This window comes from Pollicipes pollicipes, unplaced genomic scaffold (genome assembly GCF_011947565.3).
Source record: "Pollicipes pollicipes isolate AB1234 unplaced genomic scaffold, Ppol_2.1 Scaffold_6138;HRSCAF=7277_pilon_pilon_pilon, whole genome shotgun sequence".
In the NCBI taxonomy this organism is placed as follows: domain Eukaryota; kingdom Metazoa; phylum Arthropoda; class Thecostraca; order Pollicipedomorpha; family Pollicipedidae; genus Pollicipes; species Pollicipes pollicipes.
Window position 1 is genome coordinate 10,146,030 of NW_023596818.1, and position 22,135 is coordinate 10,168,164.

A 22,135-nucleotide genomic window follows, 5' to 3' on the forward strand; every position below is an offset into this window, starting at 1 on the left:
TCTCTCTCTCTCTCTCTCTCCTCTCTCTCTCTCTCTCTCTCTCTCTCTCCTCTCTCTCTCTCTCTCTCTCTCTCTCTCTCTCTCTCTCTCTCTCTCTCTCTCTCTCTCTCTCTCTCTCTCTCTCTCTCTCTCTCTCTCTCTCTCTCTCTCTCTCTCTTCTCTCTCTCTCTCTCTCTCTCTCTCTCTCTCTCTCTCTCTCTCTCTCTCTCTCTCTCTCTCTCTCTCTCTCTCTCTCCCCTCCCTTCTTTCTTCTTCGGACGCCACGCGGAATCCTTCAGACACTCACCTTGTGAAGAGCTGGTACGGATGCACGTTGGGCTGAAGTGCTCGCCAATCGCCTGCGATAAACCCACCCGCGTTTCCATCTTCGGGCGGCACTGTTTTGTTCGTCTGCGGAATGGTGACGATCAGTAGGCACCTCCCGGGCCGCAATTCGTCCGCGATTGCCACTACGTGGCCGCGCGCGCCGCCTCGAGCGCAGCTGGACGTGACGGGTTCGTGATTGCCTATTCTAGCCGGTCGACTCAGGCCTTGATCTGCCATTTGGCGTTGGTCCCACCACACAACTCATCAGCGAAACGGCGATAGGCGACCGAAGGGCTGAGCGACCCTGTTTGGTCCATCGGAATAAAAGAGCCAGTTAGCGTTCGCTCTTTCAGAATACGTGCGACGCGTGCAAAATCGTGTTGGCCTCTTCTATCTTGTTTTCGTTCCGCCGGCCGCAACGATGAATTTGAAAAATTGTCTGGGAAAAATGTGAGAGACTAGAACGCATTGAATGGAAGAAGTATGGATGGGACCCGGCTGCGGTGGATGAAGATGGATTCGGCAGACTACGTCACAGTTCAGGGTCAGGGTGAAACGCTCACCAGGCAGACGTGTGTCGAACAGAGCCCAGGTGGTGTGAACGCCACTTCAATGTCAATCGAATAGGACTGACCGCCATCGGAAAAAACCGACAGTAACAAGACTGGGTTACCTCCTAATCCCATGGCTTGTGTGACCATACGAGAGGATATATTCGTCGGTTTTGTTTGAGGTTGGCAGAGGTACGTTAGTGACACTGTGCTCGCCGTCCGGCTTCGGCTTGGAGCTCGGTTTAAACGATAGGCTGTCACCGAGAAATTTTGCGATGCTTGGAGTCACTGAGATCACGAACAACATAGTCTCTCGTCCCTGTTTAACCGTGTTTGAACACGCTGCCCGAACGACGCAAACCGTCATATCACATCACGTAACATGCCAACACATTCCATCAGCCGCTATCTCCCCAACACGACCGCCTTCAGTAACTCAGCCCGACTTTTGTTATGAGTGGTCAGCTGAGCACAAACCGACAGGCTGGCTGTTGTCCCGGGCACCAGCCTGCCATGCGCGAACTTCTACATCGCTAAGTCTTCTGAAGAAGGGGTCAGTTGACTTACCTGACCCTTTGCCCGCGCTGTTGCCCGGCCCCTTCCCTTCTACAGCGCGAGTTGCCACTCCGGAGTGCCGCCGAACCCACCACCGCGCGACCCCTCGCCGATGAGGGCGGAGGTCACCTGTCTCGCCGCCGCGTGACACGCAGTTCTACGCCGTGTCGCTGGCGGCTGCCGCCGGGCTGGTCATCAGGAAGACGCCAGTTTTCCAGCCCAAGTCTGCGCACCTCGGAGCGGGCCGGGAATCTCGGAAAATTTCCGCGGAATGCTGGACAATGTCCGCGGAATGCTTGACAATGCCCGGGGAATGTCGGACGCACCGCCGACGAGAATGGTCCTTATCGGCCGGAATGCACGCTAACGGTGACTGGCGCGTCCCGCTGGCTCCCCAGCTAGGTCCACTTGATTTCCCCTTTCCTTCACTGAGGCTTATCGAGAACTAGATAGTAGGTACACTTCCCCATCTCTGGAAAGTGGCGTCATTTCCTCCGGGCTCATATGATGGTCTGGTCGTTATTTACGCTGCAATATTGTAGGAGCGGGTCGACCTAAACGTGAGCCTCATGGGACGCCGTTTCAGCTTAACTTACTCATATCGTGGCGCTGTATTTGGAGCACAGTGTTCCCGAGAAGTAAGCGGAGCTTCTCTCTGATCATGGATCGTGACGCTTTTGCCGCAATTTTGCGTTTGCTGGAGATGGGCAGTGCATACCGTTCATAATTTGTTTTATTGTAAAGTCTAAATCGGGAATACCCGCGGAAATGTTCTTCAACCACTTAAGGCCATGTTTCATCTGCTCTGTGTATTTTTAGATCATTGAATGTTTTGCGGCGAAGGCTTGGAAATCAGAAAATCCCACCACCCATCTCGGCCCTCATCATTTCTCCGGGTCTTTCGACGATCCACCGTACCCCGCGGCTGGAAAAAGGTTGCGAAATGGGTGAACGGAAAAGCTAAGGTGAAGTGCAAGTGCGGCTGCAAGCGGAGACAGGAAGTTGTGATAGTAGTTGGTGACCAAAATTGGTGACTTAGAAGAGTTTACAGGATATAGTACATGAAAGCAGTAACCGGAAGAAATTATAAAAATGGTGACCGGAAGTGGTGCTGGAAGAGCGGCGTGAAAATGGCACCTGGAAGCAGCAACCGGAAGTGATCGAAGAAAAGATGACCGGAAGTAGTCAACGGAAATGATGACCAAGTGTCCGGGGAAGTAGGTTTGCTGAACGGCGCCAGCGGTCCCTCCGCACAGCGGCTGTGATCGAGCCTCCTCTGGCCCATGAAAACGGTGGGCTCGTGCTCCGCTCCAGTGGGCTGCGCTCCAGTGGTGGCCTTCCTCCAACCCGCACTGGGCCGCAGCGGACGGTCACACGACCACGGAGCTCTGCGTGCCGTTCATCCAGCCCTCCTTGTCCAGCTTCTCAAGCCTAGCTTCGGCCTGTTCGCATTTAAGTCGGCCTGCTCCGGGCAAGGTGCGCCCGAGTGTCACAGCCGCGTAAAGTTTTAAGCTCGCAGTCGGTTTGGAGAGAGAGCTGTCGCCAGCAAATGTTTTCGTGTTGTTTTTTAGTTGGGCACGCTCTGAGCTCTGCTCTTCAGACACGGTTCGCAGCGCTGCGCCATCCCCGCTCTTCTTCCTGGGTCTCGGCTGAGACGCGGCTGTTGTGAACGGTTGTGCCGCCGCTCAAAAGTCTGGCGTGGTTTGCGATCTTGTCTCGACCGGGCGGCGAGCGGCGTCGTTTGCTTCGGTCGGTGACGGATACGCGACGGATCGCTGCCGGGGTTCTTACTTAGAGCACTGCCGGTGCTAATTTGCATGCAACGGATTGAATGTGCACTTGATCCTTGCTCGCATTCGTTTGCTGTTTTTTCGTGCGGAAATGATTTTTCCCATATATCGTGGGACATGGGCTGCACACTGGATACGAATCACTTTGTGCATCATTTTATTTACAACACCGCATCATCTTTGCAGACACTGTTCGGTGCTTGTTACTTTTCCTGTGCAGAAAGCGTTTTCAGTGAAGCATGGACGATGGACATGAGTTGTCATCTGCCATGCTAAGGTTTTCATTCCTTTTCACATGATTTTTGGATGGGTTTGACCAATTAAGCACACACATAAACGCACCACAGTATAGCTGCCTGTGTTATGTTGCATTATGAAAGATCGCTTCTGCTGATGCGTCATGTTGACAACTACCCTGACGATCATTTAAAATCCCCAGCTTTACAATCAAGACAAAGCATTAACAACCGCCATCATGCTACGAATATCCGTCACGAAGTTTCAAGTTAATTATCATGTAAGCAGTCATTATGCCCACAAACATCCCACATTATCATCCATAACATTTCGCTAATTGTTTCGCTTCACGGCGTGCAAGAACCCAGCGGTGGACCTTCTTTTTGTCTATTCAGTTTTGCCCCTGACCTCGGATGAACGTAACTGGAAAAAAAATTATCTTTGCATCAAAACTCAAAATGTCGAACGCCTTTACACCAATGTCATTGAAGATGTTTTACCGCCTTCAGCATTTTGCCTACATTTTTGAGCTCTTGAAGAAGACTTCTGGGGCATATTTTTGAAATATTATATACGGTTGCTTATACCATCTCCTGTTTCATGACACGCATACACCCACGCACACACACAGATTCAGGAAACATCACGAATATCAAACCAAATGGAGTAGCCCGAAATATACGTGTGCTATAGCCCGCAGCCGGCGTGCATCCAGTCTGTGATTCTGCCGCCTGGCACCCAGGGCACCCATTCTGCACCCAGGGCGCTCAACCTGCGCGCAGCGCCGCGTCCTCAGAACACGGGCGGGCTGAGTCCCCCACTGAACCTAAGTCAGCTCTTTCCGGCATGGACGTCCGTCGGTGACAAGCGAACACAACTCGTCTCCCAATAACAACGAAAACCCCCAAAGTTGGGACACTTCTCCTCCACCGTGAAGCGACCGGCTCGCTCACCTAGACTCCACCACAGGCCAACTCCGTGAAGAGTGTCATTGTCTGAGCATGATACACCGCACCTGGGGACCGACCGGGGGGGGGGGGGGGGGGGGGGGGCGAGGAGGGGCGCTCACTCATGTCCATTGCGGCCTCATGCTCACCCCCTGCAACATGTTTCCCCGCCCGGTCTGCGAGCATTGGCAATCTCTGTTAATACGTACCTACTCTGCTGACCGCACCCCTCTCCTGGCCTGGCTGCGTCCCTCGTATTGACAACGTCCCTCGCGCCAGCTTGCGACCTTGTTTCCCTCATACTGGCGAGTCTACTCCTTTTACGGGTATTTGCCCCTCTGTCGACCCGTTTCCCTTTGCTCATCTGTTATGTCTCTTACTGACCAGTGTCGTCTTCTCAAATGTGCCCTCTTGCTTACCTCTTGACCTGCATCCCTCATGTTTACCTGCTCTCTCTGGCCTTCGCCTCTCCCGATGAATTTCTGTTTGTTTCACTGTAGGCCTGTTGTACTCACACTGTACTTGATACAATGCAGAGAACACAACATGCAATCAGCACACTTTTCAGGCAAAATCTAATTATATTCCACCATAATTGTACCCTTTCTTGTTGACTTATCGGCCTTTCCTTGTTTGGTCCGTAGCTGATAACTGATCCTGAACTTTTCTCTCCCTTTGCGTTGTCTGCGTATGACCGATGTGTCTGAGCTGCGTCCTCGACCTTAAACCCTGTCCTGTGGTCCACCGCTACCACCTGCTATCCTGCTCTACTGTATATATATATATATATATATATATATATATATATATATATATATATATATATATATGCCCTTGTACTTACCCTTTTCTCTCTAACATGTTTCCCCGCTGGCTAATTTCCCTCTTTTAACCTCTGCACCTCTGCCGACCTCCGCATCTCTACTGACCTTCATCCTCCGCTGACCCGTGCCCTATGTTGACTTCTGCGCCTCGACTGACCTTTGGCCTCTGAGTTTTGCTGATCTCTGCCCTTCTGTTGACCTCTGTCCTGTTCTGTCGCTCGGCGGATCCCTGCCCCCGTTGACACGTGGTCTGTGCCGGCCCGTGCCGCCGCGCTGACCCGCCGTCGCCGCCTCGCTGTGCCGCAGGGCCGGCCCGCCACCGCCGCCGCTGACGTCCGCTGCTCCCGGCAGACGGTGTCCGAGCGAGGACGAGGAGGACGAGCTGTCAGAGGTGCAGCAAGATGCCGTGCCGCAGGAGGTGCGCGAGTGGCTCGCCTCCACTTTCACGCGCCAGAACACCCACAAGAAGCGCGCCGACGGACAGCCCAAGTTCCGCACCGTCGCCAACGTCATCCGCATGGGCATAATGGTGGAGAAGATGACGCGGCGCATGTCCTCCTCGGGCCTGATGGAGGTGCCGCCGGCCGTCACCGCCGCGCTCCAGGTCAGCGGGGCTGGGCAGGCGTCGCCGTCGGCGTAGGCCGCCGGCACTCGGTCACGGCGGCCGCGGGTCGGCTGCCATTCAGTGCGCCATGATTCACCCAACGCCTTACAAGTGCTACACGTTATAATACAGTGTCTGTATGGCATGCATGGGGACGCACGCGCGGCTCGTCGAGAGCGGGATAGAACACATGTCTACGAGCGGGTCGACATCGATTTTCAGACACTGGTTGTTCAATATTCAGCAGTGCGTCTTGTGCTCGCAAGTCACATCCCTGGATGCGCCTATAGTTGTGGGATATGTCACTAATTTCGCCGGTGGATGCCTTGGCTTTCAATGCATCCATATAAGCCATGGGTGACAAACTGGCTGTCATATGAGATGATGCATCAGATTGATGTTCACATGCAGAGGCCAGCTGGTGGCGCGCCATTAGAACGCCACTGGACTGTTGGAGCCGAGCACAAGACAGCTGACGTAACGCGTTCCTGCAATCTGACGAGCTGTGTCTGTCGTGCCCAGGGTGGTCTGTCTGTCGTGCCTGAGGCAGTCCGTTTGTCGTGCCCGGAGCGACCCGTCTGGCATGCCCGGAGCGGCCTGTCTGTCGTGCTTAGAGCGCTCTGTCCGTCGTGCACGGAGCGGTCTGTCTGTTGTGCCTGGAGCAGTCTGTTTGTCTTGCCCGGAGTGGCCTGTCTATCGCACCGGGAGTGGCCTGTCTGTCGTACCCGGAGTGTCCTGTCTGTCGTTCCCGGAGCGGCCTGTCTGTCGTGCCCGGAGTGTCCTGTCTGTCGTACCCGGAGTGGCCTGTCTGTCGTACCCGGAGTGTTCTGTCTGTCGTGCCCGGAGTGGCCTGTCTGTCGTACCCGGAGTGGCCTGCCTATCGTACCCGGAGTGACCTGTCTGTCGTGCCCGGAGTGGCCTGTCTGTCGTACCCGGAGTGGCCTGTCTATCGTACCCGGAGTGGCCTGTCTGTCGTGCCCGGAGCGGTCTGTCTGCGATTCAGACGTGAGTGAGCGGGCGAAGCGGGCAAGCTAACGCAGTCACACTGACAAGAGCAAATCCGAGTCCGTCTTGTCTCCTTGTGTTCGTTTACACGTGAGTCCGTCTTGTGCGCGTGTATGCGTGCGTGTATGCTTGCTTGCGTGCATACCTGAGTCCGTCCTGTATGCGTATGTGCTTGTGTGCGTGTATCCCTGAGTCTGCCTTGTGCGCGTGCATACGTGAGTCCGTCTGGTGTGCATGTGTTTTTGTGAGTGTTTGCGTGAATTTCTCACCCTCACGAAGGCGTGCTGCGTCGAGCAATAGGTTAACGTTGAGGGATCGCGCAGTACTTAGGCTATGTTGGAATCAGGGACGTGGAAAAGGAGGAGATGCCCTCACCCTGAGCTCAGTGGTTTACATTTGATGTGGGGCGATTTTATAGGAATTTGACCCGAACTCATGGAAATTCGGAGAAAATTTGACATGTGTCAATTTCCCACCTGATAGCAATTTTGGTTACGTGCCTGGTTAGAAGCTACAAAGCTGGTTTATTTCTATATAAGCTATCAAGTTCGTTTGCAAGGCCTATTGTGGATATAGATAAGACAGTGGTAATTGGTTTATTCCTCGTGGAAAAAAAACAGGAGAATGGTAAGATGGATGCGTTGATATTTCGGCAACATGCCGTTATCGAAACGAAGTAAACGGAACGAAGTAAATTCAAAGTTGCCAGGCGATGGAACTTGATTTTTCAGGGTTTTTTTAAAAGCGGTGAGCTCCAGCTTTTACGGATCGCCAAAACTCACAGGATTAAACAAGGAGCTATTGCTAACCATTTTTACGACATAGTGCGTATCAAACTGAAAGTTATAATACTCGAAAAGTACGTGTATCTCTGCAAATGCAAATGCATACGACCGATTACGTGAATATGATAAGTGCCTTGATGCGGGATGCGTGCTGGCTTAGAATCGTTTACGTGTATGAGTGATGACTGACGCGCGATGAGCGATACCTTTTTAATTGGAGTAGTTTGCATGCATAATTGATGCGTGATACGTCACGCGTGTTTACTTGAAATTGCTTGCATTTTTGAATGAAGCGTGATGCGTGATGCTTGTTTACATGAATTCGTTTGCATGGAGACTTATTTTCCGCGTATTCTAACTCTTAATTTGAAATGCATTGCATTGCAGAAAGGCTGACAGTTGCTCCTTGTTTATTCCCCTGAATGCTGATGTTTCATAAAACTGTGGTTTGCTGTTTACAGAAAGCTGAAAAATCGAGTAGTATCAGCAGGCAAACACTGATATCCGTTTAGACGAAGGCATGTTGCTGAAAGATCAGCGCATCTATCTCTCCATTATCCTGGTATTTCCCCGAGCAATCAAACTTTTATTACTATCTTATCTAGTTTACTTTTGTTTACACCGTAACATGTACATAAAAGACTGCGTTCAATGCTTAGCATCCGATTTTTCCGGCAAGTTGTCTTGCTATTATGTGTCGGAGTGCTCCAGCGCGGTAGTCTTCGGTGTGTAGGACAGCAGCTGCGAGTGACTATCCAAAGAACGAATGCAGTCTTGCATTTGTATTCATGAAGTGATAAACATAAATAAATCAGTTATGCGCGTTCTCGCAGTCTACCGACTGCATAAACCAACGATTCTGTCCAGCTGTTGATCGATGCGGCTCAAACCGAGCTATGAAAGAAAAGTGCGGAGAAGCAGTGCATCTGAAAAAATGAAATTAACCAAACGACTCGCGTCGTCTGATCCATGCCAGGCTTGCCTTACTAACGTATAACCCGAAGAAGGAGAGCCAAAATTAAAGCCATCAGAAGCTTCTCTTTACTAAATATTGTGGCTTGTGCAATTCTCAGTTAAGAGGACCCCTTTTATCAGCCATAAACCAAATGAAAGGCACGCAGCGCTTAAGTCTGGGTCTTTGATAACGTTGACCTTATCCTACTGTCACGGCCACTGATTACCACGCTCTCAGAGAACGCTCGCTGAAAAGCGGCCGCTGTTGGCGGAAACCTGTGAAGGTAAATGGAAATTGGCTTTGGTGACGTTAAGCGAGATTTCTGTCGTTGAGCTACCGGGTCGACGAGACAAAGGTGCGGGCGCAGTGTGCTCGAAATTGCTAGAAAGGTAACCGAAGGGCAGCCCTTGCGGTGCAGACCTGCGATGATTGCCCATCTTTGATCGGAAGAAGCGGGGCTGTCCGATGCAGCCTACAGACTGAGATGAAAGCTTTGTCTGAAGTATTTGGTGCATGAACTGTACAGAGAATGTTCATGAATGTGACTCAGGTACTACCGTCCATAGATGGCAATGAAATGGGCCAAACATTTAAGAGATTAAAAATTGCGCTCAAAATTTATTGTTGCGTTGCTTTTGTGACTTGTTGTTAAATTACGCTCACTTGTTGCTGAAATTACGCTGTCGTTAAATGGCCGTGCTGTCACATCCAACGTGCTGTCATCCGCTGCCCTCCACCGTGCTGTCATCCGCTGCCTTCCACCGTGCTGTCATCTGCTGCCATCCACCGTGCTGTCATCCACTGTCCTCCACTGCGCTGTCACATCCAACGTGCTGTCATCCGCTGTCATTCACCGTGCTGTCATCCGCTGCCTTCCACCGTGCTGTCATCCGCTGCCTTCCACCGTGCTGTCATCCGCTGCCTTCCACCGTGCTGTCATCCGCTGCCCTCCACCGTGCTGTCATCCGCTGTCCTCCACTGTGCTGTCACATCCAGCGCGCTGTCATCCGCTGCCCTTCACCGTGCTGTCATCCGCTGCCCTCCACCGTGCTGTCATCCGCTGCCCTCCACCGTGCTGTCAGTCAGACAGCTCAGACTAGGTGCCATGAAGACCACGAGAGACACTGACGGGTCAGCTAGCTACTCGTCATATGTACAAAATAATCGTCATATAACTGCGCAGAAAAGTGCGATGTCTGAGCATTACTCCAAGCGAGACGTGGGCTTTTTGCTCCCATGCGCGACTGGGATTAATGCACGAGAAGTCCGCGGGACATCTATGCACGACCTTTCCACCTTAACAAGCTCGTGAAACACGCCTGCTATTGTATGGATAATGTGATCAGGAAAGGCTGCTGAGGCCATCCCCACGAATGTGCCGATTCGTCGCCCGCGTCAATTATAAAATGTCGCGCTTCTCGTATCTCTGCTTGATGCTGCCTGATGCCGCAAATCTTTCACAGTCTTGGGGGGGGGGCTGTCTTATGGATGCCGACGCTCAGACCAAGGCTCGCTCAGACCAACAACCATTATATCCCCCTGTCTCAGCGCACGTCACACAGCCAAGCCAATAAGGATCGGGCTGCGCTGCTTTAAAGGACCAATCATGGCCGGCGACGAGAGCAGCTGACAGGCAGCGTCCGTGTCAGAAGCCGCGACAAAGGTCTGGTCGGACCGGCGCATGTGACGTCTCCGTGGTCACGTGCTCAGGGTCGCGGGGTCGCTCGTGACAGGGATGGTCCAGCACCCCGGCTCTGCTCGCTTCGGCCCGGTCCGGGCAGAGGCCTCCTTCACTTAAACGCTTCACAGTCCTGCAGGGAGGGGAAGGAGGGAGATCTGAAAGCAGACGCAGAGCGCTCACGTCGTGTTTTGGCTGTCGCCTTGATTGGCGTAAAAATAGCTAACCTTATGACAACAGTAGGTCGCGGGTCGTGAAAGCCGATGAGGGTGTTATTGATTCTGAAATTTTATCAGCAATATGAGCCTAATAACTCCGAACTTTGTGATGTTAATGACTTATATTTTAAGAACATGATGAAAGCTGATTTTTGTGCCTTGTCAGGATCGAAACTTATATGGCAAAAATCCTATCTCATGGCATAGTTAATGCCCCGTGTGGTCACTTGACTGATGGTCGGCAACTTCCCTCGCTTAATGCACCGAATGAAGGCTGAGATGGTTACCGAGAGCCCCAAGTTCTCCCCGCGGCCTTGAAGCCCACCCACGGAGATTGCCATGAAATTTACGTACGTTTTCCGGACTCATCGAACCGATGCATTGAATCAAATTTCGGGAGTGGCCATGCCACCCCGGCCCTCCTGGTAGAGCCCTGTCTTAACTCAGACGAAGTCAGGCTAAAAGCTTTTGTGCCCTGGGCAGGATCCTGCATAATAGGTATCTACTCAGCCTCACTGGCATTAGCCCAATCCTGATATTGCCTCCATACATGTTTAAAACGGCCCTGGGACGGGATCGAAACTTCCACATGCCCTGCGCTGCCAGCGGCGGTGCAGGGCGGGCTGGGTCTGACTTTCACATGCCCTGCGCTGCCAGCGGCGGCGCAGGGCGGGCCGGGTCTGACTTCCACATGCCCTGCGCTGCCAGCGGCGGTGCAGGGCGGGCTGGGTCTGACTTCCACATGCCCTGCGCCGCCAGCGGTGGCGCAGAGCGGGCTTGGTCTGTGGCGACGGAGGGTCACGACGAAAGCAGTTCTCACCCGCACCTCAACATACAAAGCGACACGAAACTCACAGCCACGGAGAGCTTGTCCCCCTCATCGACGGCCGCGCCACGCTCGTGCGCGCATCTCTCTTTGGCGTTTATCCACAACCTCCCCCTCCCCGCATCCCTGACGTACGCACGTGCCGCGGGTGTGGCGCGTTGCCCGGGCCGGCTGGAGCCGTAATGAGGCGTGGCCTCCGACGCCCGCGGCGCCGGCTCGGCGGCGCTGACCCCGGCCAAAGGTCACGTCGCCGCGGGCGTCCACCGCGCGCCGCCGCCGGCAATAATTGCGTGGTCGGCATCGCCCGCTGTCGACCGCTCCTGGCGGCAGCCGGGGCACCGGCGCCGGGCGGGCCCAGGCTGGGGCTCGGGCGGGGGGCAGGGATGTTCCGCGGCACTGTCGTTCCGCGAACACGTGTGCCCGCCTTTGTGGCGGCGCCGTCTGGGTTGTGATTATTGCGAGCGAGCTTGGCTTAAGATCAAGAGGCATTATCGGACCAGGCGCTTATAGATGGGAGGCTGTTAGGATGTATTGTTGGGAAACGGCGCCTACGCTTTGGCATTTCGTCGATTGTAATTTGCATTGGAGTTGTATCGTGTTTGTATTATAATCTGACACATGCAGCACCGTGACACATTATTATAATGCCGGAAGTTGATATGCAGATTTACTGCTAAATTCCCAGGACGAACGTATCACAGTCAAAAGATAATGAGTTCAACTCAGCGCCCATCTGCCCCATGTTAAGTTCAGAAGTTTGGGGCTACGGGTCCCTGAAAAGCCCGGGAGTCTACCTTTGCCGACAGACTCTGCATGTAAAGCGTATTATGATATGGCTGACATGACTGTTGAGCCCGGCTTACAGCTGCGTGGAAAAGCTGTCGTACGTTATGTACATTGATTCGAAGATGATCCGGTTTATCATCTGCATTTATGAGTAGCCGCGATTTTGATATGCCCTGTACGTGTCAGTAAATAGTTAAAACGTAACGTGTGCTGCAGCTATTATTCTATCTTAACCACTCAAACTTGTTTACTATCTGTCTCTAAATGTAACCACGTATTTACGAGCACGTGATGTAACAGAGATTGTGGCAAATGGGCGGCCAACATTTAAGAACTGTGCGTTGGAAGACTTTCAGAAAAGCATAAGAGCAGATGCAAACACTGCATGTCAGCAATTTTTCCGCTCCTAACATTCCAATGCACCGGTATAAACACAGTGCTTTGATATCCGGCGTTACCATAAAGCACTACACGGTTTTGCGGCGAGCAATAGTGCTAGGTCGTACGCACCAGCGACTGCGGCAGCATTTCCATCCGCTCCGTTTTCCCGCTGGGCGGTTCTCTTTAGTTCGGTTCACTGCTGTGCATTACGGGGACCGGCTCGCCTGGGCATGCGGTCGAAACGCTGTCGGCTGCGCAATGAACTTCCGTCATAATTCACCGTGTTATTGTGGATGGCAGGGAGCCGCAGGGGTAGGGGGTGAGTTGGGGGATGGGTCGGAGGACTTGGCCGAGAGACGCAGTTATGGAGTGGCGGCTAGCGTCCAGAGGAAAAGGCGACACCCCGAACGAAATCAGGTCATGCTGCTTTGAGTAGAATAGTATGAAGACACTGTCCTTGGCGGCTTTTCGAAATGTTCGCTGATTTGTTGTTGAAAAATTCACCTCAAAAGCGTCCTCATCTCTAGGACGTGTGCGTCCTCATCTCTGGACGTGTGGGTCCTCATCTCTGGGCGTGTGCGTCCTCATCTCTGGACGTGTGCGTCCTCATCTCTGGACGTGTGCGTCCTCATCTCTGGACGTGTGCGTCCTCATCTCTGGACGTGTGCGTCCTCATCTCTGGGCGTGTGCGTCCTCATCTCTGGACGTGTGCGTCCTCATCTCTGGACGTGTGCCCACTCGTTTTCGTCATGCCAGTGGTGTCAATGGATCTCACATTGTGCTTGATTTAGCGTCGAGGAGTTCTGTGGTCCTCGAGGAAATGTAATTAAAACCTTCTGTCTTGTCAAACCAACACCGATGTGGTGGAAGGCAGATTCGTTTCAATTACGTTCACGAAAGACCTGCTGAATACACGGGCGCACAGCTGCAGTGCTGTATGGGTTGTTACTTATGCAATAATGAGTCACCAAGATGGCCGGAGACTGAAATGTCAGCAATAATACCTCTTAACTGGGTCGCAGATTCCTTAACGGAGTCGACGGAGGGCATTAGGGCCCAAGCGGCGATGAACAGCTTGCTGCGATATCCCGCTCTAGTTTCATTAAATGCCTGACTCGTAACACGAGATGCCTGCCTTTCTGTGAGACAGCGACGCAAGTTTGCTGACGCTGCTTTTGGTTTTAACTAAATATGCATCGTGTTAATTAAATGCTAATAGTTGTGTACGACATCACAATAATATACCCGATATGCTAGAATACGCTCGATACATAATCGTACCGGGCGTGTCAGTTGGTTCAAATTTGGCCATTCATAGCCTATCACTACATGGATGTCCAGATATGACGCGGACGTGACAAACATGGTTATGCAACGTCTAATATCGTCTCAGCTCCATTTCCCTGATCTCCTTTCAATTCAGCAGCATGTTACGTATGCGAAGCGCTTGAGAGCCATCAAGGAGAAGCCGTGTTTGCTGGGGCGATATTGAAATTTCGACTGCGTAGGTCTACCGTTGGGAATTGTAGATCTCTTATTTCTCGACAGGTACACTTCGATACATAAAGGTTGGTGTATTTCAAAAGAATGGATTAGACCCAACGCACGTACGGCGCTAGAAGAAAACCCCACTGTTTCCGCTACAAATCAGTGCGATTTCCGAAATGACGTCTAATTCCTTCGTCCGCAGTGTGATAGTTACATTTTATTATGGCAGTGTTATGCAGCGTCACATACATTTCACATACATTACGCAGGGCAGCGTCATTTCCCCCTATTCCCCGAGTGACCTCTTCCCTCTACCCTGTCCCATCTGCCATGTTCCCCGTCACTCCTTCAACGTTCCCCTGTCCCTCCTCTCATGTTCCCGCGTCCCTCCTTCCCTGTCCCCCCTCCCACGTTCCCGCATCCATCGTTGTCCCTCTTTTCCTCTCACCGCGTCCCTCCCCTGTCCCCATGTCCCTTCTCCCCTCTCCTCGCATCTCTCCTTCCTTCCACCCGCGTTCCCTCCTCACCTCCTCTCGCTGCAGATCCTCTCCATGCCCTCCACCCCACTCTCGCCCTCCTGCTCTGGTCCTGCTAAGTGCGTGACCTATTATTGCACACCGCACGACGCCATCATAATCAAGGCACGCAGGAGGGGGGGGGGGGGGCTCTTAATGAAAATGCGTGATCCTTGTCGCTTGCCAGGCATCCAGTGCGTTGCTGGGCTCCGGGAGAGGGGCGAAAGTGCGGCGCGGCGGCCGACGGCCGCGTGTTGGGCAGATTACGCCTACGCTTTACCCCAGCGTTGATCGGGGATGTAGCGTGCGCTGCACGATTATAAGCCGCTCTCATTGGCTGTTCGCGAGCGCGCCTGCGTCGAAAAGTCACTGGAGAACAGGGAGCCCTGCTGCATTCTCCGCACGCCTCATCTATCACTCAAGCCTTTTTCCTCGTCTGGCTGTCTCGCCGTCTGCATTCCGAACTCAGAAACTTCGAACGATCGTTCTCACGCCTTGTTCGGATATCGAGGAGAAAGCAAGATGTGCTTTGGCTGAATTGCACCCTGGCTACGAAGTTCTCTCAAACCACGGAATGAGCTAATTGCATTTCATATGACGTATTCATGTCGCCTGTTCATAAATATTTACGTTCGTATGCAGTGACTGGACTGCGGAGAGTCCGCCTCCCGGCCCGCTAGTATTGCGCACGGCTCGGCTTTCTGCCAAGCCAGCTGGGACGCCGTGCGTCGATGCGCTCGGTTTTTGGCCGAGGCGGCGCCGGTGGTGCTTCGATCATCCGGGTTTCTGTCGGATCACCAGCTGCACGGAACGAACGTGACGCATGCTTTTCACTCGGGTGTTTTGTAGAGATGCTACTAAGTTCTAGAAGCTGTAAAGCTGCCGCTAGTGAAGGGAGTTTTACATTTGAGTCAGTGGGTAGTGCGCCATATTTTCAGTACTGATATGGATTTTCAGCACGACATTCCCTGTATTGTTCTCATATGCACATCCGCAAACGGCGTCAGACATTCTCACAAAACTGCCACCTTCCGGGAGGCCAGCCGTGATCACGTGCTGCCCGTGACGGGTGGACCGCGCGTCAGTTCACGACATGAAGCGAAGCGGCGGGGGCGCCGCGCGGCCGCCGGCTGACCTGGGGCATGTCCGCCGGTCTGCTGTCCCCTGGCACGTGTCAGTGAGCTGACCCGCTGTCCGCCGACACGTGCTGGGGATCCGCCGGCCCGGCTGACACGTGCCGCGGGGGCGGCTGTGCTCGGACGCCGACCGGCTTTTTGTCTACAAGGTCGCAATAGATTAGGTGTGTAAAAACTGTATCCGGTCAATGTCCAGGGCTGTTGAAACGCGCATGGCATTTCAACATTACCCACAATGCGATCTAAAAGGCAAATGATATGACGCCACACCCCACATGGCAACGTACTAGTCTTGCTAAGTCTGTCAAACAAGTTAAGTCAGGGTAATGAGCGGCCATCGAGGCTTGTGGGATAAAAATGGCTTGACTCTTCAGCAGCAGAATGAGCAGATCACTCAGTGTATCCAGACGATCATTAGTTTACTCCGTCGCCTCATCTGCAACTGACCTTGTATGGTCTGGGATGCGCCGAGATGGGAATGGCCGCAGAACAGTCGATCTTGCGCAGCGCCTTGGATGTGTTTTCAAATGGTTTGAACTGTGCAAAACGCCGACCTGAGATGTTTATGTTCGTGCATCCCTCACAGTCGGTGTCGCATGACCCCTTCATTGTTGTCGCAGTCACCCATGCTTTTTGACGTTGCCTATGGAACAAAAGCTAGTCCAAGTCCAGAATTCAGATGAAGCGTGCTTGTAACTAGACTATTGCAAATATTCGCTAGTTATGGATGCGATGCTTTTTTAATTCCAATGTGGCTTATGATTCAGACAGGTACATCATACAATGTTGCGCCGGAGGGCAGCTAGGATTTCCTTGAGGGAAGGACCCGAAGCTCGTTGAGCACGCATCACGGCGATTATTAACTTTCTTTTGGAAGTCATCTATGGTGAAAAACGAAAAAGCCACTTCTAATGAGGGGCTCGTGCCCCCGGGCCCTACCTAGACTGCCCTCTGCTGGTGCGATAGTACTACAAATGGGATGTGTAGTGCAACTGAGGTCAGAAATGTGTTGGCCGTGATGAAAACACCCAGCTTAGTTCACTCTAAACTGATTGCGGCTACCACATCAAAGCTTAATCACTTAAAAATGTGATACAAAGTAACTTGATTCACCGGCGGCTATTTTATCTTGCATCTTTCGGTTTTAGTTCTTTCGTTGTGGCGTTGAACTGCGGCTGACTTTCTCCTTAACGTTTCACTCAAGTTGTTTGCATGTCTGAGTGAAATGAAAGAAGTTCCAAAACTCTGCTGAATGTGCTATGCTAATTGATACGACAAATGGGACACGACAGAAAGGCATTTGCGGCAAGCTTAGAAAACGGATTGAATTAAATCGACGAGACAAAGATGTAGTACCCTGGATAAAAATGTCTAAAAGAAGTAGGGTTAAACCATCTGCCTTATTTAGTGACCCCGTTTTCTCCGTTCTGCCTTATTTAGTGACTCCGAACCGTTTTCGAAGAAGGTTGCAAGACAAGCAAACTTTACTCGAGAAGTGAGGGAATTTTTATTTCGACAGGCTTAGACCGGTCTTTATCACGCTTTTTTAAAGCCAATGTCGTCCCGCCCACACACATAATGGCACCAAGCGGTCTTTATGAACAAAAACCTAGCGCTTTAAGGTGTGCTGTATGCATGTTGAGCCAATTTGGTATACATTGCTTGATTAAGTGCACGTTCCCTAGATCACTGCAACGTGCATCTGATACGACTTAATGTAACATAAAGTAATTATGAGAATTTAATGACGCGGCTGGAAACTGAAGCCAGGTCTTGATTGCCCGGCGCTGCAGCGACACACAACTAGCAACGTTGGACATAGGAAATAAAAAGTCACATTCACAAAGGTGTTTTATCGTTTGCGTTCATTCACGCTTCTCAAAAACAAGTCGTTGGTCTGCCCCTTTTGGCCATTTTTAGTGGCTGATTTGCTGTGAAGATAACGGCCTTGCGCAGAAGGATGCACCATCGACACATCACCAGGCAAATGCAGAACTGTCCGAAAATCGGAGAACTGTCAGAAAACCAAAAGGCTGTCCGAAAAATGGTTAGGCTCTTCGAAAATTGTACCGCTGTCAAGAAATCCTAAAGCTGTCCGAAAATCAGAAACCGGCCCCAAAATCATGAAGCTGTCCAAAAATCACAATGCTCTCCCAAAATTATAAGGCTGTCCGAAATCATACAACTGTCCGAAAATCATACAATTGTCTGACGCGAAGGTGCGATGGCAATCGCGGGGGAAACGGCTCATGTCATGTTTTTTTTCGAAATCGGGCTCCAGTGCAACAAGCTGTCGCTTAAGCTGAGATGAATTTTGTCATGATATTTAAAAAGCCGTTTAATCCAGTTCGTTGTTACCAGTGCCTTCAAACTAATTGCATCTTTTGAGAAATTTACCACGGTCAGAGAAAGCGTAAACAACTACGGGTCCATCGTTTCCGTCTACGAACACTGTCAGTTGTGACCTCATCACTGGTCAAATGCTTCAATGGCAGTTTCAAAATGGCAATCATCAATGGCAGCTTCAAAACAGCGTGTTTGTATACGAGCCCGGAAACGTTATTGAACGTGTGAACAAGTTATTGAACGTGTGCGTGGCAAACTCTCATTCCTTATAACACATGGCTGGACAGTTATATTTTTGCACGGTATGAACACACCTATGGGGTCAGTTTGTAGCGAAGTAAGTGATTTCGCACTTGACTCGGCTGAGCATTTCACTTTTGGTCCAGGAGCTTGACGTTCAGAGATGAAAGCAAAAATGAAACTTAATGTTTTCCGTCAGTGTTTAGCTTAACATATCATGCGTGTCCTAGTTTGTCTAACTTATGATCCATGGGTTGTCTGACCCGGTCTGACATGGAAAAGAATATTCAAATGCCACCGATGAAATGTAAAACGTGCCATTCCACGAATGCTGGTTCCTCAAAACCAGCGCCGATTATACTAAGCTCACGTCGTTCCGTAAACGTCATATTTAGTTTGAAATCATGTGAGCATAATGATTACTGTGACATCAACGTTGATAATAATCTTCAACATTATTCGGGCTTTACCCTTTGAGAAACCAAGCCGAAAATTATGGCCATTAACTACCTCAGACAGATGTTTCATTGTCCTCCGCAGTTTAAAGCCCGCGCTACAACGTCAGCGGATTTATTAGGCTCATTAATGAGTGGCGTCTGTGAGAGGCCTTTCAAGCAGGCTGACATTAACGGGGCTCATTAATGGGCGGCCGTAGCCAGGTGCACAGCATTCTCATCAGACCATGATTAACGATACACGAGGGTGGCATGTGCTCCAAACGGTTTGCGCTGTGCAAGTGCCAACCTCGCAGCCGCCACGGGGAACGTCACATCTGAAATCCTGTTCGTTCCGAGCTGAGGCGCTGAAGGGATGGCGGGCACGACCGTGGACATTGGCCATTCTGCTGGGCGATGTCATGCGTGACTGGAAGCACCAGGCATGCAGACGATAAGCAATGCAGAGCTACCTCATATTTCCAGCGAGTTGCCGCGCAAAATTCTCCATATTTGCCCACTGATGACGCCGCGTGAGCGCCAGAAGTGAGAAAACCTGCCATTTTAGCGACGTCAGCATCGGTCTGGCCGCGGTTGGGTGGATGGAGGACTGGGTCAAGTGCTCGGGCGGTGAGCTGAAGATAAGCATACGATCCGGCGACGGCGCGTGGTCCGCAGGGCCGAGTCTCCGGGACTCCATGACGCGTCTCCATCGCTTCCACTCCGGTGTGCTTGTAACGCGCACACTCCGATGAGTCTGCAGAGCTGTCACTCCAATGGCTGTTCGTGGTTCGCACTCTGGTGGGTCTCCAGAACTCCCACTGTAACAGATCTCGGAAAGGCACACGCTTTGTGAGAGGTTTGTTCGGCCCCCATGCCGACGGCTCTGGCCGGCTCTCACGCTTGAGAAGGGCTTCCGCTAGCGTCCAGTTTATTCCCCCGGCTTTCACACAGTGCTACCGGTTCCCACTGTAATGGATCTGGCCGGTTCCCGCTAGGTCTCACCAGCTGCCATTCGGACAACTTTCACTGCAACGGATCTGCCCGACCCCTGCTCCGTCTCACCGGCCCTTATTCGTCCAGCCAGCTCCAACTCTGTTCCACCGGCTCGCACCCTAACACGTCTGGGCCGGCTCCCGCTGCAATGATGGGTTACCATTCGGGTGCTACGGATGTCGGTTGGCTCGGATACGGAAGCAGGCGGAGTTTTCATTCCGTCCCACCAGTTTCCGATCCGTCCTGCCAGCTACTACTCTGTTCTACCAGCTCCCAGTTCATTCCACCGGGTTCCTCTCCTTCCCAACAGCTTTCATTCCGTCCTTACAGCCTACATGTCATCCCATCAGCTCCCACTCCCTCCCACCAGTTTCCACTCCGTCCCACCAGCTTTCACCCCATCCCACCGGCTTACACCCCATCCCATCAGCTTTCACTCAGTCCCACCAGCTTCTAGTCCGTCCCGCCAACTTGCACCTCAGCACGTCTTCCGCTGCGATGGGTCTGTCGACTCTCAGCCCGTCCCACCGGCACCCGCCGGCCTCAACTGTTAGCTCCCGGTCCGTCCCACCAACGTCTGCCGGCCTCGATTCGCCCGCTCCCACTCCATCAAGCGTCCCTGTTTGCCGTCACCGTCAATGGAGCCAATCTGCCTGCCGGCCCTGCTGGTCGGCGCTGCCAGCCGGGAGCCGTCGCTTGACCGGGGCACCCGGTGGGAGGGGCGGCCGCCAGACGCCCCACCGCAATCGGGCCTGATTGCGCTCGTCGGACCGGCGATCCGCGCGCCCCTGGTGACGTCAGGGCGGCGGCGGGCCGGGAGCGCCGCTGATCCGCCCGCGCCGAGCGCCGCGCAACTTGTAAGTGATCCTCGCGAGGTGCCAAGCCGGGCGACGCGGCGATTTGCATGCAAGATGTTTGCGTTCGAGTCAAATGCGCCGCCCGGACGTAACGGACGGCTTGGATCGGACGGCTGGGATCGGACGGCAGGGATCGGACGGCTGGGATCGGACGGCTGGGACGGCTGGGATCGGACGACTGGGATCGGACGGCCGGGATCGGACGGCTGGGATCGGACGGCTGGGATCGGACGGCCGGGATCGGACGACTGGGATCGGACGGCTGGGATCGGACGGCCGGGATCGGACGGCGGGATCGGACGGCGGGATCGGACGGCTGGGATCGGACGGGATCGGACGGCTGGGATCGGACGGCCGGGATCGGACGGCCGGGATCGGACGGCTGGGATCGGACGGCTGGGATCGGACGGCCGGGATCGGACGGCTGGGATCGGACGGCTGGATCGGACGGCTGGGATCGGACGGCTGGGATCGGACGGCGGGATCGGACGGCTGGGATCGGACGGCCGGGATCGGACGGCTGGGATCGGACGGCTGGGATCGGACGGCTGGGATCGGACGGCTGGGATCGGACGGCCGGGATCGGACGACTGGGATCGGACGGCCGGGATCGGACGGCTGGGTTCGGACGGTCAGGATCGGACGGCTGGGATGGGACGACTTGGATCGGGCGGCGCGCGCGGATTCAGCGCGGAGAAGCGGACGGCTGAGGCCTGCGTGCCGCCGCATGGCTGCTTTGGGCTCGAGATGGGGGTGTCAGATGAGGGTCGTGTATGCATGTGCTGAGGTGGAAATAACATGCCTCTGAAGAAGCTATTTTCTTGTTTTTTCTGGTACATTTCACGAGACCGAGAAACGAATGTGAAAGCTCGTGGTAATTTAACGAGCATTCCTTTAGCTTTATGTAGCCATCTTTCAAGGTTCACAAGAGACATGCGAATTTTCGCTGACTATTTTCCCTCGTTTCCTTGACGCGTCAACCATCATACGCATTGTGATGCTGCACCGCTGCACAGCCGAGCCGGCGGTGCAGCATCTTACAGGCGACTGCACCGCAGGCGGCTCGGGGCACTTCCGTTCCGGCGAACTCCTCAGCCGCAGACTGTTTCCAATACTACCACTGGCGCAGGAACGGTAATACCGGATGACAGGGCGGCAGCGGCCGCGGCGCGGCTTATTATGAAGCCGTCACCGCGCGCGCGGCCCGCCGCTGAAAGCGTTTCTCTGTTGCAGTCAATCGACAATTGGAGCTACGACGTGTTCCGCCTGAGTGAGGCGAGCGGCGGCGCGCCGTTGCGCCACTTGGGCTACGAGCTCATCAACCGCTACGGCCTGTTCCACAAGTTCAAGGTAAGCAGGGCGATCGCCGCCGCTGTCCGCTGTCCTTCCGGCTGGTCGGGTTTGGCTCGTGGATCCACCGCTCTCGAGCAGCAACGGACGGTGTTCACTGACCATTTGGCGGGCTGCAGATTCCCACAATGTGATTCACTGCACGTATGGGCACTGTGTGGTGGCGCATCAACTCGGGGAATGCTCACCGCCGTGGGGTATTTGCTCCTTTCCCCAGTACTTGCCTCAGGCGATGGGTGGGATTTTCCGTTATTCCCCATGGCCCAACGAGCCTCCTGAGATGCGGTAAGGCCCACGTGTCTTCCGCCACGTGCACCCGTCTACC

The 22,135-nt window shown here is 53.3% G+C and overlaps 1 protein-coding gene across 1 annotated transcript in view; it reads left to right on the top strand.

The window, feature by feature from the left end:
* The window catches only part of LOC119106178 (calcium/calmodulin-dependent 3',5'-cyclic nucleotide phosphodiesterase 1), an 82,401-nt gene that overhangs the window by 29,551 nt on the left and 30,715 nt on the right, over positions 1-22,135 (top strand). The window contains exons 5-6 of the mRNA XM_037229786.1: positions 5,517-5,814; positions 21,694-21,810. Of these exons, the coding sequence (XP_037085681.1) occupies positions 5,517-5,814; positions 21,694-21,810 (415 nt within the window). The remainder of the gene's footprint in view (positions 1-5,516; positions 5,815-21,693; positions 21,811-22,135) is intronic.